The sequence below is a fragment of the Larus michahellis genome, chromosome 25 (genome assembly GCF_964199755.1).
Source record: "Larus michahellis chromosome 25, bLarMic1.1, whole genome shotgun sequence".
Taxonomy (NCBI): domain Eukaryota; kingdom Metazoa; phylum Chordata; class Aves; order Charadriiformes; family Laridae; genus Larus; species Larus michahellis.
In genome coordinates this window covers 2,367,397-2,387,817 of record NC_133920.1, presented here as the reverse complement: position 1 = coordinate 2,387,817, position 20,421 = coordinate 2,367,397, and the positions used below count along the sequence as shown (strand labels likewise).

General features: G+C 58.5%; 1 protein-coding gene across 6 annotated transcripts in view; it reads left to right on the top strand.

Moving 5' to 3' along the window:
* WIZ (WIZ zinc finger) overlaps positions 1 to 19,864 on the top strand; it is a 60,379-nt gene extending 40,515 nt beyond the window's left edge. For 4 of the 6 annotated variants that reach the window (XM_074567224.1, XM_074567225.1, XM_074567227.1 and 1 more), the window contains 8 exons: positions 102 to 467; positions 12,284 to 12,448; positions 13,118 to 13,624; positions 15,890 to 16,426; positions 16,677 to 17,207; positions 17,632 to 18,072; positions 18,720 to 18,912; positions 19,070 to 19,864. In XM_074567224.1, coding sequence (XP_074423325.1) covers positions 102 to 467; positions 12,284 to 12,448; positions 13,118 to 13,624; positions 15,890 to 16,426; positions 16,677 to 17,207; positions 17,632 to 18,072; positions 18,720 to 18,912; positions 19,070 to 19,229 — 2,900 coding nt within the window. In that variant the 3' untranslated portion in view covers positions 19,230 to 19,864. Of the gene's footprint in view, positions 1 to 101; positions 468 to 10,325; positions 10,479 to 12,283; positions 12,449 to 13,117; positions 13,625 to 15,889; positions 16,427 to 16,676; positions 17,208 to 17,631; positions 18,073 to 18,719; positions 18,913 to 19,069 lie in introns of those variants that run through there. The other 2 variants (XM_074567226.1, XM_074567229.1) reach the window with 2 other exon arrangements.
* The last annotated feature ends 557 nt before the right edge of the window (positions 19,865 to 20,421 follow it).

The following is a 20,421-nucleotide window of genomic DNA, read 5'->3' as shown; positions in this document are numbered from 1 at the left end:
CGTGCGGTTGTCTCAGGTGCAATAGCCCCCCCTTCCCTTCCTCGGAGCCCCCATCCAGGGGTTTTAGCGGCGGCGCTGACTCTCTGCCCTTCTTTCCGCAGTTGCAAACTTCGACCCCAGTACTTTCAGCCTGATGCGATGCGAGTTCTGCGGGGCCGGTTTCGACACGCGAGCGGGTCTCTCCAGCCACGCCAGAGCCCACCTGAGAGACTTTGGTATTACCAACTGGGAACTCACCATCTCGCCCATTAACATCCTCAAGGAGCTGTTGGCCAACTCATCGGAGCATCCGATGCTGCAAGCGGCGATGGGAGCGGAGCCCTCGTCCCCGAGCCGAGAGAGGGAAGCTCACGGCTTCGTGTCACGCAAGAGCATGACCCCCATGTCCGAGTGCAGCATTCCACGCTCTCCTCTGTCCCCGTTCCCCCCGTCCTGGGGAGATGAGTCCCTACAGTCCTACAGAGACAGTAAGTGTCCCCGAAAACCCCGTGCGAGCCAGAAACCCTTTTGGTAACCCCAAACCATCGCGTCCTGCTGAACAGAGCCTTTGCTGGCGGGTGGGTATTTACAGGGAAGGGTTTAATCGGCGTAAACTGGCGTTGGTTTATCCGTCTCCGTCGTTGATGCTCTGTGTCCCATGAAATCTGGTGCTGGTTTGGGGCAGGTGGATGGAGATGCTGGTAGATGGAAGAGCCTCGGCAGTGCGGTCTCACGAGGGGTGGATGGAGGGGTCGCATCCCACCGGGGAGCCGCGCTTTGTTACGTTCAGCCTTTCTCATTTGAAAAGCGTCACGTTTAGGAACGAGGTTTCCATCGAGGAAACCTCTAAAGCTTCACAAATCACGGAGCAGAGCATGGCTGGAGGACAGGAGAAGAGCGTGGTCCGTGCTGACAGTGCTTGGCCAGGCAGAAGGCAGGATGCGACCTCTGGTCTCCGGGGATCTGTGTTCATCCCTCAGTGGCGTGTTTTCCGTAGGTGTTGTGTTACCATGGCGGGGGGCGTTAAGGGGTCCTTCCCAAACAGCTTTGGGTCTGAGCTGGTCCCCCTCCATCAGTGAAGTGCCAAATTATTCACACGGGATCATCAGTTCCAGAGCAGAGCCCGTCCCAAAGAGCTTCCAGGTTTCCCCCGCAAGGCTCCAAAAAACTTGACGTTGCACCAAAAACTTGGCAAGGAACCATTCTTCCTCTTCTAAAGACTAAAAACTTGCTCATGCGTCAGGAAAAACAACCACCTACTGACACCTGGGGCTTCTGGCGGCATCTTGAAGTCCTTGAAGCAGCTTCTCGTTACGTTCTGCTCAGCCTAATCCTATGCGAGATACATCCCTGCAGCGAGAAGCTGGCTTTAATTGAAATTTCAAAGAGCCTGTAATCCTGGCTCTCCGCGCTGTTCCCCGTGCCCGGCTGCTTTTTGGAACGAGTCTTGAGCGTAACGAACACAAATTAAAAGACCAACAAACCCAGACTCTTTTTCCTTGGCATGGCAAACCTTGGATGATGAACCCGGGCTGGTGGTTGATGCCAAGGAGAGGCGTTTTGGAGAGCTGGATGCTGACTGTGACGATCGCTCAGCAATTTTTAGGTCTCCCGGTGCCCAAAATTCACGGGCACGAGCCGTTATAGGTAGTGCCGCTGTTTTTAAAAAGGAGGGCTCGGGTATTTTTGTGGTTGAGAAGGGTGGAAAGTGTCTCGGTGAAGAAAGAGTGCGGTCACCCTTTGGTAACAACCGCTCATCGGAGCAGAGGTTACCGCAGTTCTTAACAAGGCAGATCTAATATCAAATGTCCCCAACGTGAAGTTTTAGGATAAAAAAAAAAAAAAAATGGGTCACGTCTTGAAATACGATCTCGCTTATTGGTTCGGGCAACGTCACTCAAGTGGGTTTTTTTTTTTTGGCGTGTGATGTTGGCGCAGGGCTGGGAACCTCTCCCGCTCCTCGCTGCGCCCGTCTCCGGTTGCCTTGAAACGCCGGTGGGTGTTTGGTGGGAGAAATGGGGCCGGGAATTGGCCTTCTAGGGGGGAAAAAAATAGTTGAATTCAAGCTTAATTCTGGTCTGCTTCGGCACTGTATTTAAACCCGGATAAGGTTGAGGATGGACACGTGGGATGAGCGGAGGGCAAGAGCAAAAGCTTAAGCCGTGCTCCTGGATTTAAACTCTGTATTTCCTTACCAGTCTTTGGGGAAAAATGCCCAGAAAATGGGTAAATGTGGAAAGCTTAAAAATCCCCAGCCCAGCAACCTGTTGTGTAACCGAAGCGCGGCCGGCGGATCACGTGGAGATAGCGCTCGCTGGACGGCTTTTGTGTTTAAATCCAAGCCTCAAGTCTCTTAGTTACGCTCCGAACCTCGCAGAGAGCGACTCGCCGTGAGTCGGAAACTCTCCTTGTTTTCCTTCCAGCCTGAAACGGCGCTTTCGGGGCGCCCCGGCTTTGTGCCGGGAAGTCTCTGTCGCAACCGATTTAAGAACGAAGCGGCGCCCGTCGCCGTATTTATTTAACTCTTGCTCCGGGTACGGCTGCGGGGAAGCAGCTGAGCAAACAGTGCAGCGGGGTTGGAGATGGGGGATGACGAATCCGTAGCCGGGAGGATTTTTTTTTAGATGTTTATTTTTTAAGCCCACTTGTCCCCGCGTCTCTTCAAATCACGCGTGAGACGGGCGGGAGCTCGAGGGAGCCGCCAGCGTCTTGCGACAGCCTCGGCCAGGAGCAATGAGCTGCCTTAAGGGCACCTGCTTAGCATTAACGTCTTCTGCGTGTGTTTTATGCTAATTCCGTAATTCGTCGAGGGTTTTAAGCAACATGAACGAGATACGGGGCCGTGGGTGAGTTCTAATGGCAGGAGGATCTCGGGGAAAAGCCGGTGGTGGCACCGCAGCAGACCCGGTGGCATCTCCACCGGTGGCACCTCCGAGCGGGGACGCCGGGGGAGCAGCGCTGCTGCTCACGCCCCGGGACGATGTCGCAGCTCAGCATCTGCCGGCAGCTCCCCGCCAGCCCCTTCCCGCTTCCTTCCTCTCCGCTTCCAGAGGCGCGAACTGCCAGAAGGGCTCTGCCGGCGTCGCAAGAGATGCCTCTCGAGCTGGCACGAGCTAAGAATATCGGTAGAGCCTTAACCGAAACCCTCCATGGCGGGGGGCAGGCAGCTGAGCGCTCGGGCAGGGAGAAATCCTCTTTTGGGGGAGAATTTTATGAAGGGTTTTCTGCGCCGGCTGCGGTTCGTGGTTTCTAACGAGGCTGCAGCAGGAAACGAAGGCGGAGGATTTTGGCTCCGGGTGCCGGGAGATCAACTCGATGAGTCCGGCGGCGCTCTCCGTTCTTGGGGTTTTGTAATCAAATCACCGCAAGACCTTGAGGGTCTTGGCCCTCGCGGGGTGAAGTTTCCCTTCCCGGAGCTGCTCGCAGGTGGGACACGGAGAAGAAAAGAAGAGCGGAGTCGGGAAAAGGGCTCTGAGTTTAACACGCACCCAGCGGGAGAGCTGGGTTGGCTCTTGCCGGTCTCGTACCCTCGGCTGCTTGTTTAAAAACAAAACCAGAAAAAAAAAAAAAAAAACAAAACCCAACCACCAACCTCTTTAAGCAAAACTAAAAGTCAAAGGGAGGAAGTAGGTGTTTGGGTCTGCGGCGAGAACTCGAACTTGGCTGCGCCGGTTGTTTAGATGGGAGCGTGTGTGGCAAAAACAGGATGTTTTTGAGATACTGCGGGGATCTCGGAGGTTACCTGTTGCCTCCTGCTGCTTCCAGGCAAGTCCACGGTACCTAAACCAACCTGGACGTGGCTGCTCCGGGCTCGGATGGAGACGCCACCACCACCCGCACTGCCGTCGCCAGCCCTCACCCTTAGAAAGCCGATGAGGTCTTTGGTATTTTTAATATCTAAATCCATGACCATTTTACCCCCAATAAGCAGAGACAAGAGTTGATGTTCTTCTGTACACCCAGATCTTTCAATCTCCCCTGTTTGGTCCCGATTTCAGACCCCGGATCGTTCGCGAGTCCCTCCTCGCTATGTCTGAACCCTCCCTGAAATGCCGCGCTTGACGTCGGACGCGTCGGAGGAGAGCAGGAGGGGTCTGTCTGCTCCTGCCCATCCCGGGACGGGCTGTGACGTACGGAGGGGTTGCAACATTCACTCTGCTTTGGCTTTGAACAGCTTAAAAGTCTGAAACCCCCCCTTTTTTTTTTTTTTTTTTTTTTTTCTTTTCCTGGAGACCGCTGGCTCCTGAGCCGTACCCAGTGGAGTTGGTGGCTTCTCCGAGGAGGTCCCTGTGCTCAGCGGTGGCTTTCCCTGCGTGTTGTGACGGGCGAAGGTGTGTCCTGCTGCTGCAGCCGCCTCCTTAAGGCCCAGCTTGGCTCGTTATCGAGGCTGTTTATCTCTCTCCTGGCTCCGAACCTATTGGCAGCCGCCTCCGAGAACACGTGGCGCTTCTTGGCAGGCGTTGGGAAGCGTTAGGCAACTGCGTCCTCTCCAAAACGGCTCGCCGTTCTCCTTCCTCGTAGCCTGCCTCACCTTGCTCTGTCCCCCAAACTGCTTTCGCAGGCTTGGAACCATCATCCTCCCTTCTTCTCCCCGTTTTTTCCCCAGATTTAACACCCCACGTTCTCCCTTACTGCCTCAAACCGCATGGTTTTCTGCTAGACCTGGATTTCTCCTCTTGACCTGGTCCCACGCAGCGATAGTGATGTTTCACCATGGGTAGGACAATGTGCGTTTGCTGGTTGACCTTCCACCCCACACAGAGCCCTACCTTCTGGGGTGCGTCCTGGGTTTTTAAGAGGAGGGGAAGAGGGTCGGTTGAATGGCATGAGCTTAGGGAATGATTCTCCACGTCCTCCACCTGGTGCTTGCTCATGTTGAGCCTCCAGATGAGGACTCAGAAGTGGGGCTTGCCCTTTCCATGCCCAAGATCCTGCCTTGGCTGAAGAGTGTCTTCCCCCTCTCTAGAGCATAGTTTTCAGAAACATTCTCAGGATCTCCTGGGTTGGAAGGGACCCGTGACAATCATCAAGCCCAACTCCTGACTCCAAACAGGGCAACCTAAAAGTTAAACTCTGGATCTAAGAGCATTCTCCAAACTCTTCTTGAACACCACGAGGCTTGGGGGGCTATCATGACCTCATCCCTGGGGAGCTCCTTCCAGTTCTGGACCACCGTCTCTGTGAACAGCTCTTTCCTAATGGCCAATCTGAACTTCCCCGGATGCAGCTTTAAGCCGTTCCCTCGCATACCAGACACCCAAGAGAAGAGATCAGCACCTCCATTTCTTCTCCCCATCACGAGGAAGTTGTAGACAGCAATGAGGTGACCCCTTGGTCTCCTCTTCTCCAGGCTGACCAACCTCTGATACCCTTTGCTGCTCCTTTGGACACGTTCTATTATTTTTATGTCTTTCTTAGATTGTGGAGCCCCAAACTTGGGCATCTTTGGACCGTGCCAGGATATGGGCGGCCCTTTTGGCCGTGAGGGCACATGGTTGATTCCTGTTGAGCTCCCCATCATGTAAAGCCCCCAGATTCCTCTCTGCAAGTCTTTGCTCCAGGACACGTGGTGAACAGAGAGCTCCTTCCAGTGGACAATGAGTGAAAAAGGGATGGGGTCCAGCATCAGGGTCTCCAAAATTGATTTTAGGAGTGTCCAGGGGGAGCCCTGGTGTGGTCTGCTCAGAGATACAAGTGGGCAGAGACCCCATCGCTGCTTGGATTCCTGCCCCCACCTCCTTTTATCCAGGGTGTGCGAGCCAGCGCAGCCAGGAGGAGCCTGGGACTTCGTGGTGCCTGGGATGGGGCCAACCACAGCCTGAGCCTCAGCAACAGGCTGAGGAGAGGCCGGAGGAGACCGTAGGGGGAAGGCTCTTCCACCAGCACAACTAGGGCTGCAAGAGAACGTTTATTGTAGATTTTATGGTTTCTTTGAGCCTCGTTTCTTCCTTGACGCTTTGACTTGAGAGCAAAGACCTCGGCGCAGCTCGGCAGCGGCTCCGATTTCCATCCTGACCTTTGCTTCCTCTTGTTAATTGTGGTCGCCCTCCTCGAAGGAATCGAGATGCTTTGTGGACGTGGCCTTTCGTCCTCCTTTCCGTCGAGGAGCATGCCCGCATATTCCACAGTGGCTCCATGAATCGCAGATGGACGAAGGGTTAGAAAAACCTTCTGGAGGTCCCTACTTGACCCCAGATGCCAGCAAGGCCAACTTCAAAGCCAGGTCAGGTTGCTCAGGGCCGTGTCCTGTTGAGTTTGGAGAGGGTTGGAGGTACCCCCACCTCCCTCCCAGGTTAACGGTTCTCGGGTCACGCTCTCCTTTTGTGCCGGCCTTTCTGATTTTCCTCCCCGCGTGCTCGTTCCGCGCTCACCCGCAGCCTGACCTACTTTCCACCGTCTTTGATTCCTTTCAGGAGTTCCAGGTTATTGAAAAACTCAGGTTGGCCTCCTCCTTCCCTTCCCTCCTTCCCCTGCACGAGGAGAACGCGGGCCGTTGCCCTCGATATTGTCTCTTCTCCTGCTCTCTGATGATTTCTGATGGTAGGCAGCGCCGCAGGGAGGCTGGACGTCGGTTTTTAGCCTGGATTTGAGCTCTTGTTTTCACCGCAGCCCATCTGTGGCCAGAGGAGATGGTGAGAAATCTCTCGGCCAGGTCTTCCAGCACAGGAATTGCGGAGTGAGGATCCCTGGGGGCGGCACTCGAAGGCAGGTGGTTGCAATAACCCATTTTAGTCTTGGCAAGCGCAGGTAGAAATTGTCCCTTTCCCGATGTTTTTGGGAGACCCTGGTTTGTAACTGCTGGAGAAGGGGATGTTGCAGGGGGCGATCCCTGGGTTGGGATGAGCCAGGGATACCCACGGGTCCTGCAACCACCTCGGGTTCAAAACCAGCCTCGCCGCCGCAGCCCAGTGGGACAGTGGCAGAGAAAGGAACGGCATCTCTTTCTTGTATTTCTCCTCTCCCCGTTAAATTTCAGCGAGCTCCAGCTCCTGCCACGGCGATTCCTCGTGTCCTCCTAGTCCCAATGTCGCTTTTTTTTCCGGCTCCTTTAAGCCAAGGAGAGGTTTTATGCCTTGACGCCCCGGTAAAGAAAGATGAGAGGAACTTTAGGCGCAGTTCATGAGCAGCCTGCCCTCCTCGGCAGCGCCAGCGAGGGGAAGCACCGTGTTTAAAATGATACGATAGCTCAAAAGCGCGACCGAAAGCTGGCAAAACCCCGCCTTGGCAAGGAGTCGGCTCGCACGGAGCTCTGGAGGCCGTAGGCTGGCCAGCAAAGACAGACGCTTCCATCCTCGCCCCAGACGGAGCCCGTGATAAGCCAGCAATCAGGCAATCCTGCCTGTCCCGGCGTTTCCCATACCCCTTGTTGCCTTTGCTGGATCTTCTTCCGGAAGATTTGGCTCCAATTTGGGGAATCGCTTTCTCAGACCACGGCTGAGCTCTGCAGCTCGGAAGCGGCACCGGCTGCTCCGTGGATCATCCCTTGAAGGAGGGTTTAAAGCAGGAGGTTTATCCCCCCCGAGCCTTTTTCCAGGTGCGATGGGGTTGTCGACCGCTACGGGGGGCTTTTCTCTCCCCTCTTCTCAGCGGGGTTTGTTGAAAATCAGCGTGAGGGTGTTTGACGACTCGCGAGTCTCTGTGCTACCCCGCAGATGTGAACACGTGTCCCCTCAGCACCCGAAAGCTGCCAGGATGAGACCCTCCGTGTCGTCACTGCCCAGAGACCGGAGCCCCTGGAGACCTCTGGTTACTGCCGTGGGCTTTGAAACTCCCTAAAAATGTCATGATTTGGCCCATCGTCGCTGCTTTAGCCTCGCAGAACCTGGTTAATCTTGGCAGAAGCTGGATTAACTATCCACCATCCCTTTTTAAGCTGCCTGAGATGCAAAAGTAAATAGGAATTTGAACCTCCCAAGCTTCCCCATGCTGAAAAAATGAAGTCTCTGGTGTGGCTCTGGTTTTGTTTTAGCTGTGGCTCTCGTGGGCTGTCTCCTCTTCCCCCGCTGCCGCTTCGTGGTTCGGTTTTGTTTTTACACTCGGGGAACGGCAGGCGGGTTTGCCATTGCACGTGGGTTTTCCTGGTGCAATTACGGACCGAACTGGCCGGCTTTGAAGGCGTGTTTTCAACTCGGAAGCCCCAAAACTGTAAGGAGACCGTTGTCGCCACTTTGGGACTCTGCTTGTCCTTCCCCCGGGAGGTGAGGAGGAGGATGGAGCTGAGCAGAACTGGTCCAAGGTAACGATTACATGCTCCGTCTTTCTGTATTTCTATTTTGGGCTCTGTCCGTAACTTTTACGTACTGTAAATTCCGTCGGTTGGCACTGGGTGTATCACCCTGGTGTGCCGGGAGTGGACGGGGAGGGTTCCAGCAGGGATCGGTCCTCTCCGTTCGCTGCTGAGGTCAACGGTCTGCGCTTGTTACGGTTGCTTTGCGATCCAGGTGGATTTTTTGTTCCTGATCCAGGTAGATTTTGGTTTCCTACATGTGTTTTACCACGTTCCCTTCTCCTCCTCCTCCTCAAGAAGAGTGGCCAGCAGATTAAGGGACCTGGACAGGCTGGGGGTGGGCCCGTGCCAACCCCGTGAGGTCCAACCAGGCCAAGTGCGAGGTCCTGCACGTGGGCCAGGGCCATCCCAGCCCAAATCCAGGCTGGGCAGAGAATGACCGGAGAGCAGCCCTGAGGAGAAGCACTTGGTGGTGTTGGTGGGGGAGAAGGTGGCCAGAACCCCCCGCAGCCTGGGCTGCATCCCCAGCAGCGTGGGCAGCAGGGCGAGGGGGGGATCCTGCCCCTCTGCTCCGCTCGCAGGAGACCCCCCTGCAGCGCTGCCTCCAGCCCTGGGGCACCAACAGCAGAAGGACACGGAGCTGTGGGAGCGGGGCCGGAGGAGGCCCCGGAGCTGCTGGGAGGGCTGGAGCCCCTCTGCTGTGGGGCCGGGCTGAGAGAGCTGGGGGGGTTCAGCCTGGAGAAGAGAAGGCTCCGCGGAGACCTTCCAGCCCCTTCCAGTCCCTAAAGGGGCTCCGGGAAAGCCGGGGAGGGACTCTGGAGCAGGGAGGGGAGCCATGGGACGAGGGGGAAGAGTTTTACACTGCAAGAGGGGAGATTTAGGTGAGATCTGGGGAAGAAATTCTTGGCTGTGAGGGGGGTGAGCCCCTGGCCCAGGGTGCCCAGAGAAGCTGTGGCTGCCCCATCCCTGGAGGGGTTCAAGGCCAGGTTGGCCGGGGCTTGGAGCAACCTGGGCTGGTGGGAGGTGTCCCTGCCCAGGGCAGGGGGTGGCACTGGGGGGTCTCTAAGGTCCCTTCCCACCCAAACCGTTCCACGATTCTATGATTCTGCGTGCTCTGGCAGCATTTCCCTTTTCCGATAGGACTCGTCGTTGCTTTTCTTCACCCCGGGCAGCGCGTGGCCGCGTCTCCCTTCGCAGGGCTCGCTTTCTCCCAGCACCTGCTGTAATTTTGCAATAGCTTCTGTCAAAAACCTGGATTTCTCCGTGGGTTCTGGTAGCGCTTGTCGGCCTGTTTAGGAGCGGCGCTTCTGGGGAGACTTTGCTGCCGTTGCGTCTGTCCCCGTGGGTCTGAATCCCTGCTCAGGCGTTATTTGTACCCCCGGCTTTGAGGGGGGGTGGCAGTGCCACGGGAGATGGCTGATGTCCCCATATCCCTCTTCTGGACAGCGACTCCCTTCTCTTTTTTGTTTTTTTATTGGATTGGTTTGAATAGAAACCCCCTCCCTGGGGCAGCCCGGGCTGTGGCAGAGGCGGAGGGGATGGAGAAGGCTTTGGGTGGCCGTTTCCCTCTCAGTGGGTGTCCGGGTCAGCCCTGGACGAGTGGTGTTGGGGTGGGGAGAGCCCCCTTCAGTGAGGGGGAGGTTGAGTCAGGGCCTGGGGATCTGTGGGGCCAGGCGAGCCCTATGGGGCTGGGCCGGAGGCGTGAGGGGGACCAGAGAGGGACATGAGCCCTGGGGCCAGGCCCTGCCCCATACCCCAGGCCCTGGCCCTGCCGCAGGCCCAGGAGGAAGCTCCACGGTGCTGGGCAAGAGCTGAGCCCCGGGGAACCCGGTCCTGGCTCCGGTTCTTGTCCGGGGCCCGATTCTGGGCCTCGCACCCCGCCATAGAGCTCCCCCCTGTCCTGCCCCGACGCTCGATCGCTCGGCGCTCCCCCCTCCCTTCCTGCCGCCACCACCCGCGCAGCCTCTGCCGGCCGGGCCGCCGATTGCTCGGCACTCAACCTCCCGCCCCGGGCACCGGCTCCCTCTCCCCCCGCCCCCCCGCCCTTTATCTCCGTTGCCTTACTCGGCGCTCGACCGCTGGGCCTGGCGGGCGCGCGCCGCTCGGCGCTCGGCCTGCCGGCCTGGCGGCCGCCCCGCATGTGCCGGAGCCAAGATGGCGGCCTCCACCTCCTCGCAGCCCAAAGTGACAAAAGCGGCGGCGGCGCCGCGACCCCGGGACCGGGACCGGGGTGGGGACGGCGAACCCGAGCCCGAGGCGGCGCCCGAGCCGGGTGAGCCCCCATTTTCCTCCGCCGACCCCGCCCCGCCGCGCCCGGGCCCACCCGCGGCCCCCCCCCACCCCACCTCTCACTGCCCCCCCCTCCCCTTCCCCCGCCGCAGCGACGGGCCCGACCCTGGGGCCGCCGCCGGTTCCAGGCCCGGCCCAGACGGGGAAGGGGATGGGGGGAGGCCCGGTGAAGGCCGCTGTCGCCGAGCCGCCGCCCTCCTTTGTCCGTGGCTTTGTCCCTCACGGGGGCCCCGCCATCCCCCACCCCGGGTGCGGCCTGGCCGATCGCAACGGGCCGCGCCCGGTTCCTGTCACCTCTGGGACCGGGGTGGGGGGGGAAGGGAGCGTTTCTCCTCCTCCCCGCCGCGCCCCCTCCGGGTAGGGGCGGGGGTGGGGGCCGGGGGGGGGGACGACACGGACACGATCCGGGGTGGGGGGATGCAAATCCCGGCCGTGCCCCGGCACCGCCCCGGGGTGGGGAGCCGGGCCCGGTGAGCCCGAGGCAGCCCCCAGCCCGCCCCCAGGCCCAGGCGGGGCTGCCAGCGGCCATGTCCCCGCTGCAGGGAGGTGCCACTATCCCCGTCCTCTCCCCTGTAGGGACCTACCACCTTCCCTGTCCCTTCCCTTAGGGACCTGCCACCTTTCCCATCCTCCCCCCTGCAGGGACCTGCCACCTTCCCTGTCCCCCTGCTAAAGGGAGCTGCCACTTTCCCCATACTCCTCCCTTAGGGAACTGCCACCTTCCCCATTCTCCCCCCTGCAGGGAGCTGCCACCTGCCCTGTCCTCTCCCCTTAGGGAGCTGCCACCTTCCCTGCCATCTTCCTCATCACCTCCTCTCCCCTGCAGGGAGCTGCCACCTTCCCTGTCCCCTCCTTCACAGGGACTTGCCACCTTCCCCATCTCCTGCCTTGGGAGCTGCCACCTTCCCTGTCCCCTCCAATTAGGGACCTGCCACCTTCCTTGTCCCCTCCCCAGCAGGGAGCTGCCACTTTTCCTTGTTCTCCTCCCAGCAGGGAGCTGCCACCATTCATCCATCCATCCATCCATCCATCCATCCTACTGCAGAGGGATGCCACCTTTATTTCCCCACCACTGCAGGGAGCTGCCACCTTCGCGTGTGTCCCCCACACACGCAGAGAGTTGCCGCCACCCCCTGTGAGGGAACTGACACCATTTCCCCTCTCCAGCAGGGAGCTGCCACTGTCACCCTTCCTGCGGGGAACTGCCGCCATCCTCCGTCACTCCCGCTGTCCCCAAGCACCCCTGTCCTCTCCTGTTATGAAGCTGTCACTTTCCCTGTCCCCTCCCCTTAGGGTCCTGCCACTGTCCCATTCCCCTCCCAGGCAGGGAGCTGCTGCCTTCTCTGTCCCTTCCCTTAGGGACCTGCCACCATCCCCATCCTCCTCCCTTAGGGACCCGCCACCATCCCCATTCTTCCCTCTGCAGGGACCTGCCACCTTCCCTGTTCCCTCCCCTTAGAGACTTGCTGCCATCTTCTCCTTGAAAGGGAGCTGCCACCTTCCCTGTCCCCTCCCCTTAGGGAGCTGCCACCCTCCTCCCCCCCTCCCACTGTCCCCAAGCATCCACAGATCCCGCTGGCAGGTCACCACTCTCCCAGTGGCGTGTCACCTGCCACTGGGGTGGGTGTCCCCCTCTCAGATCATCTGCCAGCCCCATGCAGAGCCCCCCTTCTCTCCGATTCTCCCTCCTGAGCTTAAACCTTCACGGAATGAAGCCGCCTCCTCCCCCCGACCTCCCTCAGCCGCATTATTTGCCCTCGGTGGCCAATGATTTCCTTCTCTTGGCAGTCCTGGCTCCGGAAGAGGAACAACTGGTGGCCATGGAGGTGGGTTCTCCCCCTCTCCCGAAAAAAAGCGCTCCCACCGGGCAGCTGGATCAACCCCCAACCAGGATAGGGACCAAACTCTCTCCTGAGCCACCTGGGAGCAAACCAGAGCCTCAGGACTCCAAATGTGAGTATTTTGCTGGCTTTTCATTATTTCTGATGGCTGAGCACCGGGTTTTCACTGTGAGGAGAGAGCGGGGAACCTGGCAAGCGTTTGTTTACCTGATCCGGGAGGATTTTCAGGTCTTTTTGCTTAATTAATCCTCTAATTAAGACAGTGGCTATGTCGTACTCCAGTATTGCTGGTTCACAGTGCTTTTCTTTCTCTGATGCCAGCAGCTTTTTAAAGCTCCCCAGGACTGATGTGTGCTCCCTGTCCACCTTAAACTACCTTAATCACTGTTTTCTTTCTTAATTAACGATGTTCCCCTAAAACGATTGCTTTGAGATCCCTCTCCCTCGCTGGCTGGGCTTTGGAGCCGGCCTGTGACTGACCAGTTGTGGGCCAGGCTTCCAAAAACGCTCTGGAAGACGTCCTCGAGGGGGAAAACCGTCTTCCTTCCACCCCGGGGCAGCGATCCTTGTCCTCCCACAGTTCTGCTTCATCTTTCCCGCTTGATTCCTGCCCACACAGGGATGCGCGGAGTGTCTTAACGTTCAAAATTAGGGTTGGGGGTGGTAAAAATCCCTTGGGAGAGAAACAACGCGGCCAGATACTGCTCCTTGTGCTTCCTGTCTTAACTGTGCCTTGATTTTCTTTTTTTTTCTCTTTTTTTTTTTTTCTTTCTCTTTTTAGCCCAGAACCTTACGACGTGCGAAGTGTGCGGCGCCTGCTTCGAAACCCGCAAAGGCTTATCCAGCCATGCCCGTTCTCACCTCCGGCAACTCGGCGTAGCCGAATCGGAGAGCAGCGGGGCTCCCATCGATTTGCTTTACGAACTGATGAAACAAAAAGGCAAACCCGACGGCAGCCCCCTGTCTCCCCCCCTCGGCAAAAAATCCGGTTCCCCCAAAGACGCCACGGCCACCGGTTCCCCTCGACCCACGCTCCTGGCGCTCAGCAAAGCCGGTGATCGCCCGTCGGATGGTCCCGTTAATAAAGCCATCAAATCCCCTCCCGGCTTCTCCAAAAACCTCTCGCAACCGGGATCCCCCATCCTTAAGAAGGTGCCGCCCGCTCTTTCAGGGTCCCCGTCTCCGAAAAACCTGGAGGAGAAGAGCTCCAAGCTCTCACTGAGCCCTCTGCAGAGCTCCCCAAAAGCCCAGTGGCCGCAGGCGGATGAGGAAGGACCCCTCAATTTAAGTGAGTTTCTTATTTTTTTTTCCAGTGTTTCCCATTCGGCTGAGGGCAGGGGAAATCCCCGGCTTCTCCCATCCTGCTCCTGCCAAGCCAGGAATCCCTCGGGAGGGCGCAGAGCTCGGTGGAGGAGTTTGTAACTGCCGTGCCGGGGAGATACGTGCCTCTTGGTTGCGACTCTCGGAGGGGATGGTCTTCCCTGACTGGGCAAATGGGGATTTCTGTCAGGATTCCAGGAAAACCACTGGTTCTCTGCCCTCCAAGTCCTTCACATCTCTCTTCCCCGTTTCTCTCACCTCCTGGCCGCAGTTCGGCTGGCGTGGAGCGCTCTCCTGCGCCGCGGCTCGATCTGGCGCAGCCGGTTCCCCTCTCCCGAGGGAGCACAGTGGCTTTGACCGGTGACAGCCCATTCCCCGCTGTCTTTTCCAGCATAGAATGCGCTTGGAGAGGCACCACCACAGCTCTTGGGACCGCAGCCCTGGCGCTGCCACGTCCCTCTTTGTCCCCAGGCTCCATCAGTGACTTATTCTGACACCTTGGGACCAAAATGGTTTTCCCGGCAGCAGCCGGCTCTTGCTGCCGTCTCCTCGAGCACCGTGTCTTGCCGGGAACGTCCTCATCAACAGCTCAGAGGGCTGTTCAGTGTCTCTGGCTCGTTAGTTCTTCACCCTCGTTAGCGAGCTTGTCCAGCAGCAGGCACCAACAGGCACTTCATCTTCCCCAGCGGGAGTCACGGCGCGTTTGGTGTCGTTTCCCACAATAAAGCAGAAGGCGGCGCCTCAGTGTTTGTGGTATCCGCTCCTTCCCTCCTTGCAGGAGTGGCTTTAAGACCTGATATCTCCCCAAAATCCCTATGGCTGGGGATTTCCTAACGCTGCGAGGTTTCTTGGAGCTGTGGGGCTATAAAATCGCTCCGTCCCAGCTACCGTCTTGCTTTTCCCAACCTGAAAAGCTCCGGGATGGCAGAGCTGGACAGTGGCTGTTGGCGGGACGGACTCTGTAGCTGGAGGATGTGCCCGTGGGCTGGCGATGCTGCTCCTTGGCCGGTGACAGAAGATGCAGAGTTTGGCCCTGGCTCATCCTCGTAGCCCTTCGGAGACTTGGAGCGGGAATAGAAAAGCGCTTTACGCCTGTCTCATAGCCAGCGCCGTAATTCCTCTTCGTTAGGGCTGCCTGCTAACGAAGCCGTAGGAGCAGATGAACTCCGGTTTGGCTGCTCAGCTTGGCATGAGCTAAGTCCCCGGCACGCCGTGGGCTGCAGCGGCCAAGAGATCCCAAGCCGCGGCACAAGGAATCAGCCGATCTTCTCCCTCGTTCCCCTTCACCGTCCAAGAAACCAAAGCCGTGGCCACGCTGGCTGTCAGCTGGGGCCGGTCTGCGTGGTGGTTTTGGCTGCTGTGGTGCCTCTGCTCCTCCTTCCCAGCATCACTTCAGCGGTGCCCAAAATCCCAACTCGGGTTAGAAATTCCCACCTTCCCAGTGAGCTCTTTCCACTGGTGGGGACGGCTGCACGGTGCCCGGGAGCGGCTGGACAAGTCCTGCCCGCGCTGATCTCTCCTCCACCTGAAATTACCCTGCTCGAGCCTCCCTTGTCGTGCAGGTTCAAGCCTCTGGCGTGGTTTTGCCCCAATCCCAGGCAGGAATCTGTCTCCATTTCCCCATCCCAGCGCAACACCGATGATTTCTCCCTTCCCCTCCGCAGCCGGAGGGCGGACGAGGACCGGTGAAGTTGTGTTTCTTCTCCAGGGTTATCACATGGCTCAGGTTGCCCCTTGGTTTTGGTGGTAAAACCTCTTCCCGCTTCATCTTCCTCCTTCTCTTCATCAATGTGCTGGGAATCGGCACTTCCCGGAGGCAGGAGATGCCCCTGCTCGATGCATCCAGCACCGGGATTAGCAGGGACGCGCTTGGGTTTAGGCACACGGTGTTTGTCCTGGTACCACCAGCACCGCGGTGTCCGGGAGCCCGTCTTCATCTGGAGCCCTTTCTCCTCCCCGTGGTGGCTGGGATAATGCGAAGCGAGTGAGATTTTGGGGACGTGAGCGGGCAAGGGACACGAGCATCCATGTTATCCGAGTGCTCCGGTCCATAGCTCTGCCGTTGGCTCCACCGGGAAGCCCTCCAGCTCTCCGCAGCCCCCGGCCGTTGTGTTTTCCTGGGGTACCCCGAGCGTGCTTCCCGATTTCAGGCAGGGATCGGCTTTGGGCTGCGTCCGTCCGTCCTGTCTGTTGAGCAACGCCGTCTTTCTTCTCTCTTTCTCTCTTCCCACAGCCTCGGGGTCGGAGCCGGTGCGAGATATCCGCTGCGAGTTTTGCGGTGAATTCTTCGAGAACCGCAAAGGTTTGTCGAGCCACGCTCGATCCCACCTCCGACAAATGGGGGTGACCGAGTGGTACGTCAACGGCTCGCCCATCGACACACTCCGGGAGATCCTCAAACGGAGAACCCAGCCGCGGAGCAGCACCTCCAATTCCAGCGGTCCCGGGCAAAAAGCCATGGCCAAGACCCTCTTGGGCAGCATGGGATCCTTGGAACCTCGCGGTCCCGGAGAGATTCACATCCCCACCCTCACCAAGAAGGTCCAGCAACCTGGCAGCCCCATGGGGCAATCTCCTACCTCGTCCCCACCTCCCACCGCCCGGAAGATGTTTCCAGGCCTTTCTCCTCCCTCCTTGCAGAAGAAACTCAAACAAGATCAACTGAGGCTGGAAATCAAGCGGGAGATGATGTCGGGAGGACTCCACGGAGAACCTCATCCCTCCGACCAAGCCTGGTCCCCGCGGGAGGAGCTGTCTCCCTTGAACCTCTGTAAGTCCATGGTTGTCACCTTCCCCACTCCGTCTGTGGGGACACTCTCAGGGACAGAGACACGGGGGTCCCTCTCTCTCTGGGAAGGGCTGAGGGCTCTCCCTGGTGACCTGGGGGAGCCCACATCACCTTCCATGGGCCGGGGTGTTGGGGGACCCCTCGCCGCAGCCGGGGAGGAGTGGAAAGGCGGGGGGTGGCGGGGGGTTAAGCACGGTCCTCCCCCTCCCCGACCCCGCGTCTCTCCCCGCAGCCTCCCGAGCTGACCTGGTGCGAGATATCCGCTGCGAGTTTTGCGGCGAATTCTTCGAAAACCGCAAAGGTTTGTCGAGTCACGCTCGATCCCACCTCCGACAAATGGGGGTGACCGAGTGGTCGGTCAACGGTTCGCCCATCGACACTCTCCGGGAGATCCTCAAGAAGAAATCCAAACCCTGCGTTATCAAGAAAGAACCTCACACCTCCAGCATCGAACCCCCGAAATCTATCGGGGAGGAAGGGACAGAGCCCAAGTCCCCCGGAAAAATCCTGCAGGGCATGGCTTTGCCTTCCCTGGGCGGGCGGACGGGGAAACCCAGCCCCGGCGGTTCCACCTTGAACCGGGAGATCTCGTTGTTGCCTCTCACCAGCAAACCCCAGGGCGGTTTCCTGACGCCGTTATCTGCCAAACGGCCGTTACAGGACGATCGCTTGGGTCCTCACGCCGAAGTCAAGCACAAAGCCTACATCCAGACCGAGCTGCCCTTCAAAACCAAGTCCGTGCACGACAAACCTGCGCACACGTGTAAGTGGGGGATGCGGGACAGGGCGGGGGGAAAAGCGCAGCATAGCCCCCCCACCCCCCACCCCGCTCCCCGGGGATATCCATCACGCACGGGGAACCCCCTCCCTCTGCTGGGAAGGATTTTTGGCTCGTGGGGATGCAGAGCAGGGAGAGGGGAGCAGAGATTTAAGGTCGTTGCTTCCCCTGATGCAAATTAGCCTGGCTAATTAGCCTCCCCCCCCCCCACCCCCCTGGCCCCTGCTCCCCGCCACCAGCCCCCCAAGGGGACGCTTCTGCAGGTGGAATTTCAATCCCAGGGAGGATCTGCCTCCGCGCAGAGCCGGGAAGCCGCCAGCCTTGGGGGGAACTGGCTCCGTGCTGCGTTCCTGCCTTCTCTTACCCCCCATGTGTGTTTTTCCCCCCCCGCCCCCGCCCCGATCCCCAGCTGGCGAAGCCTGTTGCGAACTGTGCGGCCTCTACTTCGAAAACCGCAAAGCCTTGGCCAGCCACGCGCGGGCGCATCTCCGGCAATTCGGCGTCACCGAATGGTGCGTTAACGGTTCGCCCATCGAGACCCTCAGCGAATGGATCCGACACCGGCCCCAAAAAGCCGTCGCTTATCGGAGCTACATCCAAGGCGGACGACCCTTCACTAAGAAATTCCGTAACTCATCCCACACCCGGCATCACAACGGCGGCGCTCGCCGGATGCCGCTCAGCCTTCAAGCCGGCGGCGTCACCCTGCTCAACAAAGGATTGATGGGAGATTTGGCTCACGGCGATGCCGGCAAAATCCTGGATGGGGGAAGCGGCGGGGAGCGGCCCATGATCACGTCCCCCCTCTCCTTGGTGAAGCTGGAGGAACATCAACGCTCCAACATCAACAGTGAGTTGGGGAGAAGCCGCCGGGAGGGGGCAGAGGGGGCTCCGGCACCGCGGAGCGCCGGGAAGAGCCCTGCCCTGTCCCCTCTGCCCCCTCCCGGCAGCACCGGGGCGCGGGGTCTTTAGCTGGGAGCCCCCCCTCTCCTTCTCCCTCTTTCCTCCATCTTGTTTCCTTCCTCCTCCTCATTCCTTCCTCCTCCTCCTACTTTCCTCCCTCCTTCCCTCCTTCCCTCCTCTACTTCCTTCCTTCCTTCCTCCTTCTTCCTCCCTCCTCCTCCTTTCCTTCCTCCCTCTTCCTCCTCCACTCCCTTCCTCCCTTCTTCCCTTCCTCCTCATCCTTTTCCATCCCTGTCCTTCCTTTCTTCCTCCTCATCCTTCTCCATCCTTCTCCATCCTTCTCCATCCTTCTCCATCCTTCTCCATCCTTCTCCATCCTTCTCCATCCTTCTCCATCCTTCTCCATCCTTCTCCATCCTTCTCCATCCTTCTCCTCCTTCCTCCTCTTTCCTCCTCCATCCTTCTCCATCATCTCCTCCTCCTCCTTCCGTGACGAGGGGGAGCTGAGAGCAGAGAGGCCGCACCAGCGATGCCGTGCCACCTTTGGTGTCCCCCCCCCCGGTCTCTAACTCCCCCCCCTTTCCCTTATCCCAGAGTTCGAGCGGAGGCAGGCGCGGCCCCTAGACGCTCCCCTCCACCGGGAAGAGGAAGGGACCGAATTCCAGCAGAAAATGGAGGTGACGCGGCAGCCGCCGCCCCGCATGAGGCCGGTGCCGTCCCTGGTCCCTCGCCCGCCCCAAACCTCCTTGGTCAAGTTTGTGGGGACCATCTACACCCTCAAGTGCAGGTGGGTCACCTCGGGAATGGCGTATCCCTAGGGATTCTCTTTCTCGACTGGAAAAGCTCTGCGGTGTTGGATCCCTCTTTTTTTGGGGACTGTCACCCCCAAAAAAACTTCCCCCCCCCCCCCACTAGTTCCCGAGCTGACGCCGTATCCTCCGTAGGTTCTGCGAGATGGAATTCCAAGGTCCCCTTTCTATCCAGGAGGAATGGGTCCGGCATCTCCAACGACACATCCTGGAAATGAATTTCTCCAAAGCGGATCCTTTACGGGGCGAAGCTCCCCCCGCCCCCGAACCCCCCACCCTCGCCGAGGCTCAGTAATGGGGAGCCGGGAAATCCTCACCTCCCCCTTTTCCCGCATCCATAATTCTTTGGGTTTTTTGGGAAAAAGGGGTTTGATCGCTGCCTTTGCCCCTCCGGAGTGTCCCCCCCCTGTCTCCAGGGGATGAGCTGGGGGGGGGGACAATCCCGGCCACAAGCACTACAATGGATCAAGACAACCCTCGGTGATCCCACGGGAAACACGCGGCAACTGGGATGCGGCACCGGATCGGGGAGGGAACGACTCGATGCCGGCGAGGGAATTTCCCCCCCACCTCATTCCTCACTTCCCCAAAATCCGTTTTTTTTAACCCAAAGAACAAACGGTGTCGCCTTTACTGGCGGCGATTCGGGATCGGGGCCGGGGGGCGGGGAGGGAGGGGGTGTGGAATTTCGGGAAGCAGCCGCATTCCCGGAAAAAAACGCTGTGGATTTTGTATATGACCCTTAGAGTTAATGTATATTCGATTCCCCCCCCCCCCCCCCTTTAATTTTTTTTTTTTTTTTCCCATTAGGCAACGATGAAATTTAGTCTTGCGTAGATGTCGGAATCCCTCGGTTCCGGGATTGCATGTTGCCCAAAATCCCCTTTTTCCCCCACCCCAAAAAAGATAAAAAAAAAAAAAACAACAAAACCCGCCGCTTCCCTCCCGCTTTTTTTTCCACCGCGGCAAAAAAAAAAAAGAAAAAAACAACAAAGCAAACCCCCGACCCCCGGCCGGATTCACCGCTTCCCCCCCGGCCGCCGCATCCCCCCTTCAGTTTCACCGGAGAAAATAGAGCCACGTTCCCGGTTTTTCCACCCGGATTCGGCGCCGGTGGGGGGGGGGGGGGATTCGGCTCGGCCCCTTCTCCCTCCTCCCCCCGCGCCCCCCCCCCCCCGTTTTTTCCACCATTGCTTTATTATTTCTTAATTTTTCCCGGTTTTTCCTTGTCTAGCTCCATAGACCTTCCAACTTTTTTAAACTCTAGATTTGTGTAGAAAACAAGGAATATTCATTTTTATTTGGAAAGCCCGAAACTTCCGAATTTCGGAAGGAATTTTAACGGATAAATTTTTTTTTTTCTTCTTTTTTTTTTTTTTATTTCCAAATATTTTTTTTTTTTGGGGGGGTGGGGGGGAGGTGTATTCTGTTGTTTCTTGTACCCGGGAATATGGGACGATGGATTAAATTCTTCTGGAAATGAAGCC